At 24.4% G+C, this 12,389-nt stretch overlaps 1 protein-coding gene across 1 annotated transcript; it reads left to right on the top strand.

The window, feature by feature from the left end:
- Positions 1 to 5,036: 5,036 nt before the first annotated feature.
- Positions 5,037 to 12,389, top strand: LOC145831945 (enoyl-CoA delta isomerase 1, mitochondrial-like). The gene is made up of 5 exons (XM_082939300.1): positions 5,037 to 5,161; positions 7,446 to 7,629; positions 9,153 to 9,296; positions 9,777 to 9,940; positions 11,869 to 12,389. Exons 1-5 carry the CDS (start codon positions 5,062 to 5,064, stop codon positions 12,108 to 12,110), a joined length of 834 nt encoding a protein of 277 aa, XP_082795426.1. The 5' UTR covers positions 5,037 to 5,061; the 3' UTR covers positions 12,111 to 12,389.

Below are 12,389 nucleotides of genomic sequence, written 5' to 3' on the forward strand. Positions count from 1 at the left end.
TATTAATAAATTCTTTATTTTTATATTAGTTATTATTTGTTGTATTTTTACTATCACTATTACCCCTAACCCTTAACCTCGGTTGATAGTTTTTTTTTTTTGATTAATTTTTTTTTTTTCTTGCTATTTTGTTAATAGCAATTTTTTTAGTTTTATTTTTAGTTTTTTACTATCACTGTTAACCCTAACCCTTACCCTCGGTCAGTAGTTTTTTTTTCTCCTGCTTTATTTTTAATGATTTATTTTTTAATTTTTTATTTTTCTGTATTTTTTTATATAATTTATTTATCTGTTTTTTTTTACTTTTGTGCAAAAATGACCCTCCGTGCAAAACTGTCACTCGAGCAAAATTTTCTTCGTGCAAACTTGTCTTCGTGCATTTTTGACCCGTTCCCAAAAACAAGACATAAATTTAAAATAAATTATTAAATAAAACTCAAATAAAGAAAATAATAAGCTTAAGGTTTTACTTATGTTTTTATGCACTACTAAATCGATTTATTAAATAATAAAACTTATAATATTTTCTTTTGAAGAAAGGATTAGCTAAAGTTTTATATAGTTAACTATCTCGGAAGAAGAAAAACACATTGAAAACTTAAACTAATTATTAAAAAGATAAGTGTTAAAAGATGATTAAGTATTGGTATGTATACGGTGTTTGCTACCTTAGCATGTTTTAAATTTTATCTAAAAGTATAAAACAAAATAAAAACTATCATTCATTAATAATCCAAAACAGTTGTATTTAGCATTGTTTATGGTTTGTTGTTGAGCTGTGTACTTGTGATAAAAAAAAAATACACTAATTTAAAGTAGTAACATTTGAACCTAAATAAGTGTAAAAGGAGAAATAAACCTTTATTTTTGTAAAAATTATATTGTATTTACAAAACAATACTGCAGGTATCTTCAATTTAAAAAAAATCTCAAAAAAATGAGTCTAAACAGTGAACACGGCAAAGTTTTAGTTTTCAATTTATTATAGTTTCAATAAAATGCTGTTTAAAGTGTTTTTTTGTCAATTTGGTTCAGACTTTATTTAAGTTATATTTTTTATTAGTTTTTTCGCACATTATTACTTGTAATCGTAAATAATCCAATTAGTATTTTAATAAATTAATTTTTTATTCATGGAACTGAGTTTAATCCTCTAAAAAGAAAGCAATTACAAAGATATATAAAGAGTATTCCTCTATACCTTAACAACAAACTACTCTAACAGGCATGTATTTAAAAGCATCTAGGTTTTAATAAATATCAATTTCACTGTTTGTTATATTCTTTCAATATATATATGTTGTCTATTCGACGAAAAAAAGGGCTCAAAAATATGGTCTAATTACATTGTGTACGAAAAAACCTTTCGGTTAACGAGTCATACACCAGGATACAGTTTAATGTCATGTCAAGGACAAAATTAATTGAACTTTTATATATGTTTTTTTCTTCTATAATTTATTTATTTGAACATGGAGTATTCACCGTGGTCATAGTAAAACATGAACTGTGTTTACAAAATATTTTTTTTAATTTCGTTGAGATATTTTCATACATTATTCGAAGGTATATTATAAACGTAGCTGTATAATTAAATTTTGTATTTGGGCCACGGCTGTTTAAGATTAGATTTAAGAAACATTTAGGGTTTTTTATAAGTATTACGACACCAATTTCAATATTATCTTATTATTATTAAATATTTTATGGGGTTGTTAAGAAGGCTGTTTGTTATGTAAAAATCATCGTCCTATATTGGCAAGATGATTCTAAAATCCAAATTTTTTTTATCTTTAATAAATCTTTCATGCCGTATAACTTGGCATCGTGAAAAGAGCTTTTTGCTATATCGAAATAATCAGGATAAGTTGGTAATGAATATTATTATTTAGTTATATTGTGGTTACATACAATGGTATGGCATGTATGTATGAGATTTCAACTACCTGATTAATAAAATTAATGTAATTTAAGCAAACTTTATTGCTCTGATGGTTTTTCATACAATATTTCTCCGTGTAATTTTATTTTTTCTATTTTGAAACTTTGTAGTTTAAGAATATGATAAACATAGGAAATCAACTAAACTCATACAAAACCCTACTATTCGTTTACTAACATCAATTAAGTATTTGTATCATACGTTGTTTTATTTTAAGTTTAAAAATCATAACATTAAAGAAAATATTGTTCGTAAGTTCTAGTTTTAATTTCAGATTACTGTATTACATAACTAAGTAACACTTTTATAACGTGCGGTAAAAAAATACCACTGATTTATACAAGAATATAAACTAGTACTTAATTTAAAATAAAAGCAGTGTTAAATGAAAAAACAATTAGTGTTTAAATGCTGGTAATATTAGTCTTTATTTTTGTTAAAAAAAACCAACTAAACGGTTTATTCAAAAATAAAACGTATTTAAAGTAAAACCATTTAGATACTTACACTTTTTTATTGTAAGTGAAAACAAATTGCCATAAGAACAATCAAATAATTTTTTAGATGAGTTTATAAATTTAGTTTGTGGTGTTTATGTAGGTAAATTTAACGGCTTCGATACTTATATTAGGTTTGAAATTTATAAAAGTATTATAAAAGTATTTAAAAACAATTAGGTAACTAGTTTAATATTTTTAGCTTATTATTAACAATATATATACACTTTGAATAAATTGTTCGTATAACTAATTTTGATCTTACTATAATCCTAACTCAGGGGTCGGCAAACTACATCCCGCAAATTTTTTCTTATTAAACGTACACTAGAAAATCTAAGGGTGGAATTAAATAACAATAAAAAATGAAAAATTTACGGGAAATGCGAAATTTAAACTAAATATTTTTGGTCTGCTGTAAAAAGAAAAAACTAAAACTACGATTGCGGCCTACGAATATTTAGGATTTCAAAATCTTGACCACGACCACGAAATGCCTGCCGACCCCTAGCCTAAATGTTATTTATTTGATAAAAGATCCTAACCTTTACCATTACTTTAAAAGTTAATAATAAATAATAAAAGAACATACCTCAAACTTGGAGGCTCCAAATAAACAAATAGTTAATTACTTGAAAAATATTTCAAACAGTTTGAAATTTTTCACTTATGGAAAAGAATAAACCGCAAGTAAATGCAACACCAAAATAGTTTTGCATTTAAATATTCTGTTGTTTATGTTGCCATACGCTTTCAGTTTTTTATAGTACAATTAAGACTAAAACAATAAGTTTTTATTAACTATCATAAGTTTTGAACAAAAGTTGTAAAACAAATTTAAAGGTAAACACATATTTCTTTAAGTATATAGAGCAAATTATATACTAAAGCTTAAAAAAGTAAATACATTTAAAAATTTGTAGTTAGTATACATATTTAACTTTTATGTTAAAAATTTACATTTTTTATAATATTTTTGATTAAAAGCTAGAGTCATTAAATTAACTGCACCCAGTAGCACAAATTTACTTTTTTTATTTTTTATTTATAAAAGGTATTTAGAAACATAAATAAAGTATTTTGTTTTATAAATTAAAAATGTTCAGTTAACGCTTATAAAATTAAAGAACTGAATGAGTTTATTAATACTTTTTGTTATTTTATTTAATGAATTTGTTATAGTGTCATGTTACAAAAATATTTGTATAACTGCCCCAAAACCAAACACCAATTAGCACTTATTTGTGCTCCTAAATTGTTCTTTGTATTCTTAATTCGTCAAAAATTAAGACTTTTTAAAATAACGAAATCACATCTAAGGAATCTAATACAGAGCTTTCTAAACATAAATTTTATTAACGAGATAAAAAATATCAATTTTTTGTTGAATAGAACGATTTTAAACCACAAAAATAAACTTTCTATTGGTTAAGCTTAACTTATTTGTTCAAAATGTTTTTAACTATCTAAAGCAATTAAATTATTAAACTTAGCATAAAATTAGTTAGAAAAAATTTTATTTTTATATTTAATTAAAGTGTTTAAGAATTGTTTTTATATACACTTATCTAACTTGCACTTACCTATATAGTAATATAGTACAGTGCTTATTCACTTATCCAGATTTCATTTATCCGGACAGCTTCAGTAAAAAAAAAATTAAAATATAAATCAATATTAAATACAAAAACTTTTGTGTAATGCAAGTATTTAAGCTTTTCGTGTAAGAAAATTTAAAGTCACTTTGTATATTCCGCACTCCCCAGTTTAGTTCATTTTTATTCCGTAATTATGTCACTCACACTAACTCTTACACTCCATATTTGTTCAAAACTAGTTTTTTTATCGAAAACCTTTGTATGTAAAGAAAGTCAGTTTTTTTTATTTATATTATATAACAGTATTCAAAATATGACTAATATTTTCAATTAAACTTTAAATATTTTTTGAAAATTGATTTAATTTAAAGTTTCCTAATAATGAATGTATAACAGTTATTTTATGTTTGAGTAAACTTAAATTCAAAATTTATAATAAAAATTGTTAATCCAAACACTTCTATTTAAGATTAGTTGTATGACATTTTTTTAAACTTTTATTTGTAAGTTATATAAGTTTGACACACTCAACATACCAGGTTTTAAAAATGGACTAGAGTCAGACGTGTTACAAGAATTCAAAAAAAAAAAAAACGAATTGCACTTACCATATAAAATAAACTAGATGTTTGTAAAATGGTAAAAAACTATGTGCTAAAGTTTTTTCTAATGGAGCAATTTGGAATAGGCAAGTCGACTTCGTACTTCGTAAGACACTTCTAAAAGTTAAGAAAAGTTTAAAGCAGAAAAAGAGGAGCTTAGATTCAATTATTTGTTATGTATTGCATAATATTCAGCTGTTATGTTGTTTTATGAAAAAAAAATTTCTTACTTATCCGGAAGTTCCTGACATGTTTATAGAAAAATCTTGCCCAACATGTCCGGATAAGTGAATAAGAACTATAAAATCATTTTCTTAATGAGAAAAGAACATCTTTTATGATTGCAGATTTTTATGATAAATGCAGCAATTTTATAAAATATTTCTACTAACTATAAGGGTTTTTGAAAGTAAAACTAGCAAATGTTTTTAAGAAACAAAAAATTGTTTGAACATAACAAATTAGCATCTAATTTAAGAAGTATATCCAATTATTTGCACATAAAAAAAGATTCTAATACAGGTGAGATTTTTTTGCTTTAAAACATTTAACAAGTGCTAGATTTTTTTTGTGTTTTTTATTATGCTTGTGTGTAATGGTAAATGCAGTATTTTATTCGGAGTTTTATGTTAAGGTATTACTAACAAACTTTTATAATGATTCTTTTTAAATTTTTTATTTAATAAACTATAAATGTTAATATCAATTTTAGTAAAATTATTATTTTTTAATTTTAGTTATATATGTATATATTGATAAAACACTACGTTTACAAGTACAATTTTTCACTGTTCTTTATATGTATATATATATATATTTTGAGTATTTTTTAAATGTTTTTATATAGTGTAGCAGTTTTGTCAGACACTGTTTATTTTAAATTTACAATGGCTGATTGTGAGTTCACTTTGGTGACACTGACCACTCATTTGGATTGTTGATGTATTATTGTTGCAGCGTCAACAAATACTTTTTTGAGGATTTGAGCTTAATGATTTTCCCACACTTTGAGGTTTTTAGTGTTGAGATTTTAACCTTGTGAGTGTTCACCAAATGAAGTGTCACCAAGGGATTTTTTTCAGTTGATAGATAGTTTTTTTTTACTGTTTATTTTTTGGTTAGTTTAATGTTAAATTTAAAGGGGGCAGGTAGAATTACAGGTGGTGACAAATTGCTTGCTTGACCTTCATAAAACCTTTATTGTTGTAGATGGAAGAGGAAGTCTGATGTTTTTTTACCATAGAAAAAATTTCCTTCAGTATATGTGTTTTTATTTGAAAAAGGGACTGATACATATGCTGATTAGTACAGTTTTGGCTGCCCTGAGCGAGGACAACCAAATAACAAGCACAACAAGCAGCAATGTTCCCACCGTCCACCATTTCATGCCTCCTGGTTCAAGAATGTTCAGGCGCCTGCCAAAACACCTAGCATTCTTAGTCAGTGTTCTTTCTTAATTATATGTGTTGAGTACTAAGTTTTTATATTACAATAACCACCTTAAAGAGCGTCTTTGAATATTAAAAAAAATTGTGACTTTAAGATCTTATTTTTAATACCAACACAAAAAGTCTTATTTTTTATATGGTTTTTATGCATCAGACCAAATCAGGCTAAGTTTCTAAATAAATGTTTTAGTAAAAGATTGTTACAAAGAAGACTATAACAGGGTTGCAACTTGCTTAGGATTGTTTGAAATTTTATAAATACTCAGGCTATTTGGGTTTTTTCCCAAATTCCAGGCTAGATTTTTATGATTTTAATTCTTCTCTTTCTTTGAAAAATATTGTATATCTATTAGCAATTAGCTACCAGTTTCTTTTGGTCTTATTAGGTATTTAAGTTTGATTAACAATTTTTTTTTTCAGTTTTTGGCTCATATTAAAAGTTTTTTTTTGTTTTTTCTTAAAAACTCAAGCTAGTTTTTGAACATATTCAGCCTTACTTTTGTGTCCCAAATAGTGGTAACTCTTTTACTAGATTAAAGAGTTTCTTTTTAATAAGAATTTGATTTATGTGCATTAAATTTTACCAAAGCTAAGGCTTTATTGGAAAAATTTAAGAATTTCTTAGTACACATGCTTTAAAAGTTCTGAATTAAGTTTGTAAAAGAACTTTGAAGTATATGTATATATTAAAGTATAATTAAATATTTTTCTGATTAAACAGTTTTTTTTTCTGCAAACAGTAAAGATTTGTCAACTTTTAACTTTTCTATTAACAAATTCAACAAGTTCAGTGTTTATTATGTGTAATGAAGTGTATGTGTATATCTATCAGTGAGTATGATAAAGTGAATGTGTCAGTGTTGCTGCCGCTAAAACTATATTTAAGATTGATTGTGCTAGAACTTTAAAAAAATGTAAAATATGTCTGTATTAGTTACACAAAAGTTCAAGTTCCAACAAATCAAGTTCATATGATGCTTTCCAGGGGTCATATGTAGTTTTAAAATTTGAAATTAAAAAAAGTTTATCAAAAACTCCGATTACTCATAGGCTACATAGCTGCAACTAAATCAATGGCTTAATTAAAATATTTTTGAGTACTCATACTTTTATGATCAGTTATACTTTAGCTATCATACATAGTTCAATTAATTTTCATTTTAAATTAGTATAAAATCCCTAACCTTTACTGTTCTACTTAACTCAAAAGGTTTTTTATTATAATAAATTTGTTTAACATAGATTATTAGATATACAATTTTAATGTATTCTGTTACTTTATGCAAAGAAAAAAATCTTATCTGATGTTTTGAATTTTATGTTATTTTTCTATACTTATCAAAGTGTTTTAACTAAAGGTATAGCTACAATTGTTCTACAAAAAGCAAAAGTCAATAGCTTAGATGTCAAGTTTTTGAAGGAAGTCAAAAGTTGCTTTATCAATTTAGATGAAGATGATGAAATTAAAGGTGTTTTAATGAAAACTAAATTTCATGGAAAGGTTTTTTCAGCAGGACTTGATATAAATGGATTACAAAATGCGTAAGTCACATTTTAAATATGTATTAGTATTAGTTTTAAACTATAGTAGATAAGGTCATATGGGTTTAAGACTTTTTTTACAAGTTATTATTAATTTGCATAGTTTTAATTAGCTACCAGTTTCTTATAACTTTGATTTTAAATTTAAGTAACTTTTGAATTAATGCAAAACAAATTTAGAGAGTTTGATGGATAATTTATTGAAAATACTAGCTAAAACTGTCTATTTCATTTAAAATCTATTTTCTAAAGTTTTTAAGCAGTGGCTTTTAAACATTTTAATCTAATTTTTATTATGTAAAAAAGGATTGTGTTGTAAGAATACTTAAAATGTGAAACTTATAAAAGAAAGCTATTATAAATCGAATATACTTCAAAATTAAAATAAAGTTGTGTTTAAAAAAAAATCTGTTTTGCTCCACACTTAAGCTAGTTTTAGGTTTTGTAAATCTCTGTCAAACTCGGGATTATTTTAAATCGTTAGCAAAACCCAGGCTAATTAGGGTTTTATTAAATTTAAGGTTAATTTTTATTTCTTAAAAATTGAGAATTTTTAATTATTTTTTATTTATTTTAGATACTGTATCTTTTGTTATTATTTTAAGTACAACATTTTTGTGTACCAATGCATGTTTACTAGTATATATATATTTTAGTTTTAATTTTTTTCTACTCTTTTTAAGTTTTCTTATAAGTTCAGGTTTACTAAAGCTATTTTTAGTCATTTAGGCTGACTTTTTTGCTTTAAAGAGTGGCAGTCTGTAGAATTCATATTAATTAAGCTAAATCACAAGTATATATTTTAACATAAAAGAATAAATTTTTCTTTAATCCAGTTTGTTTAAGATACCTTATCTTTGCTAAAATAAAGTATTGTTAGTTGAAAATTTTTAATTGTTGTAATTTAAAATTGTCTAAAATAAAACAAATAGATGTTTTTGTTGCTTAATTTATGATAGTTAAAAAATTATAATCTTTCATTAGCAATAATTTCATATGTTATTATTTTTATTTTATTATTATTGTTGTTTTATAATCAGGTATATATTCTGATATTTTAAACAATTACAAGTTTTTTATTATCTTTTTCTACATTGCTATTTGTTTACATATTGGAGCTAGAGTTATCTACATAGTTGTATGTAAAAGTTTTTACAACCAAAGTATTAAAATTTTATATAATAAAAACAAGTAGTTGAAAAAAACTACAAGCGAATATACATTAAATAACAAACGTATATGAAAATTATTAAAGCATATGTATGGTTAGCAAGTTTTTTCTTAGGTTCTATGTGTCAACAATTTCTATGTAGTTTGATTTAAAAAATGGTTTTTATACTTTCATGGAGTTCCTTTACTTTTAAGAAAAATAAGAAAATACATTTCTTGAAAAAGGTTTTACAATCCCAAACATATCTTTATATATAAAGTACACCATAATCTTACTAAACTAATTTACTTAGAATTATATCTTTAATACTTTAAACTTATTTGTTTATTCTGTAATTAACTTAAATATTAAGTTCAACAAAAGATCTCAGAAGTCTGTGGTCAAGTGTACAAGATTGGTGTTTAAGCATGTTTCGGTTTAGTAAGCCACTAGTTGCGTGTTTAAATGGTCATGCAGTAGCCGGTGGTTGTGCTTTTCCTCTACTAGCAGATTACAGGTGTTTAAAGTTTTTCAACTTTGTTGTTATAAAGTTTTAAAGTGAAACTAATTTAAGTTTTTTTATTCAAAATTATTCAATATGTCTATGGTTACTTGAAAACATATATTTTTTAAACGTTTAAGTTTTTGTAAGTAAAACATTAAAAAAAAAAATGTTGAAAAATTTTGTAACTTAATAAAAGTTAATTTTAAAACATAATCAGTGCTATTTTCACAAATATTTCTCTAAGATGTTTAGTAACTTGATATTTATGTCTATAAAGTTCCTGCATGAAATTTTGCTTTATTTTCAATTTCTTCTACTTTAAGTTATGAAAAACATACTTTTTTTAACTTTTATGTAGAACCTTAAAATAAAATGCTTCGTTTTTTTTTGCGAAGTATGTTTCAATTAACGTTAAAAACTAGTTATATGTAAACAACTATACTTTTTTAGATAAATTAATAAATTGAAGTTTTCAATTTTTGAATTTTTTAGAGTTGGATTTCCTAACATTAAAATTGGATTAACAGAAGCTCAAATGGGTATCCCAGTTGAAATGTTAAACTTGTTGCAGTTTCACTGTTCTAACAGTAAAAGGTTTGCAGAATATTCACTTCTTACTGGTCCAGTGCACAGTGCTGATATTGCTTTTAAATATGGTAAATTTTTGGTTTTGGTTCAGTTAAACAACTTTAAAAGTATTAAAACAATTTTTACAAAAATACTTTTCTACTCCTATCTAGTTACTTCCACAAATTTTTACAATTCAGCTAAATTAACTTAAAGCTGTAAACCCGGTCTTAGCAGAGGTATGTAAGTCTAAAAGTGCAAAGTTTTGTAAACGAACTCTGATAGTTATTTAAAACTATAAAAGTTAAATTAAAAAAGTATTTAGTACCATAAAATAAACACTAATAACCAATTTAATCGATTTAATTTTATAGTAGAAAACAGAGTGGTTAAAATGTTTGAATATGAATGCTTCAGTATTACCTAAAGTTTCACAAAATTTCTACATCCTAGAATTTAAAAAATAAAGTTATTTTAAAAACAAAAAAAAATCAAGTATTTTTTATTTCTAAATAACCCGTCTTTTTTATTACTGGGAAGTATAAAATATCAGATAGAAAAAGTAATAAGAATATATAAATAAGTATTTCTTTTTTTTTTTGTCTAGTTATATTGAAGCTTTAAAATTGGTGTAAAGTTAAGAAGCATTTCAGGTAATTTCTAAGCAAAATATTAACGAAAATTGGTCGCATTTGAACAAACATATTTCTGAAACACTTAAAAAGGATAAGAAAAAACGCTGGTTTTGAAAAAAAAATCTGTTTTACAATGTATAGTGATGCAAATTACCAACTCTATGTTTAATTCTTTTGTCACTAAAAAAGTCAATTGCCGTTAGCCAGTCCACTGTGTGTTTGTCATATTTATGCTTGTTCTACCCACGTATGCTAGGGTGGCAATTTGAAAAGATAACATTTTTAGAGATTAATTTTTACTTTTTTATAATTTAGATTCTATTTATTTATATCTACATATAACTTAATCTATTTTTCATTTATATACTACCAAACTATTTGATTATTTTCATACTTACCACTATTTAATGCTGACGAGTAAGGCAAAAAGTACTTTTCTTTGTTTATTTTAAAGAAATGTATTTTATAAATTTTCAAGTTATCTAAAACTAACTGCATGAATTTTTTGAATAAAGAGTTAAAAAAAAATATTGAAAAAATTGAAGCGCTGCAGCTTTGTATCAAGCTATGTCCATGTTGCATACTATGAGTATTGCTTGAAAATTAAAAAAAAATTGTGTGATGTTTAGTTTTTTGTTATAAGTTTGCACAATTTCAATCTAAGTTATTCAAGATAAATTATAATGTTCTAAATTTACACATTTAGTAGAACTACAAACTCTCCAAATAATATTAATCTGGGTTATTAAGCTAGAAGATAACAACTAGTTTAGGTACTATTAAGTAATTAAGTATTTCTAATAAATAGTTGTCATCAGAAGTATTACAAATTTAAAGTAGATTGTAGTTTGTTAATAAAATAAATATGTATATTTAGTACTTAAAATGTTTTGTTTACGCTTATTCTATTTCAATCAACTTTTTATTGTTATGGTGTATACAGGGTTGCCAAAAGACCTGGAATCCTGAATAAACCTGGAATTTGAGAAATTTTTGAAAAAACCTAGATTTGTGCATAAATAACTAAAAAACCTGGAAATTTAAAGAATTTTTACAAAAAAAATCAAATTGACACAAAAAATCTAATTAAAAATACCTTGACAGTATCTTTTCAATGTTGTTATACTAATTAAGATAGTTTTTTTACCTTAAACTTCAATTTAATTTAAAAATAGACTTAAAATCGTGTACTTTTGAAAACCTGCAAGAAATTTCTTAAAACTATTTATATAACATTATTTATAATGTACTTACAGTTCATTTAAAGTAATTGCTTATATCTGTTGTAAAAATATACCTTATATACTACTATTTAGCTTTTATTTATTATGGTATGTTTTTGTTTTGTAGTATAAAGTAATATTTAACGTATTAAATAATAGGCATGCTTGATGAAATAGTACCTCTTGAACAAGTTGAAGAGGCGTCAAAAAGAAAGCTCATAGAATTGACTAATGTGCCTTTACTTGCTTACTCTCAGACAAAGTTTTTGATGCGACGACAAATAATTAGAAGAATCGAGGATACAAAAGAAGAAGGAATAAACAATTTTGTAAAAACTGTGCAATCTGACGTTGTTCAAAACATTGTACGTACTAAGTTAAATCTACTTAATAAAAAGTGAAATATTTAAAATCAAGACTATTGTTTGTTTAAAGAAAAAAAGTTGAGCATAAAATTTTATGCATTTTTTTTTTGCTCTAAGATACTTTTCATTACAATTGCGTGTAACAGTTAGTATGTATTAGAGTGTATTTTTAGCATTTATTTAATTGTTTAATTCAACCATGTTTCATACTGTACTTTTAATATGATTTAAATTATTTATTGGAAGAACCTTATTATGCTTTTAAAGTTTTTTAAATTATTTCATGATTTAAATTTTGTTCGTTTTTTGTAGTTA

This window comes from Thalia democratica, chromosome 3 (genome assembly GCF_965202585.1).
Source record: "Thalia democratica chromosome 3, ktThaDemo2.hap1.1, whole genome shotgun sequence".
NCBI lineage: Eukaryota > Metazoa > Chordata > Thaliacea > Salpida > Salpidae > Thalia > Thalia democratica.

Coding starts and splice junctions, on each gene's coding strand:
- LOC145831945 (XM_082939300.1), top strand. CDS start 5,062: ATGTTTTTAAGAAACAAAAAATTGTTTGAACATAACAAATTAGCATCT. Junction 5,162..7,445: donor AAAAAAAGATTCTAATACAG/GTGAGATTTTTT, acceptor TTTTAACTAAAG/GTATAGCTACAATTGTTCTA. Junction 9,297..9,776: donor CCTCTACTAGCAGATTACAG/GTGTTTAAAGTT, acceptor TGAATTTTTTAG/AGTTGGATTTCCTAACATTA.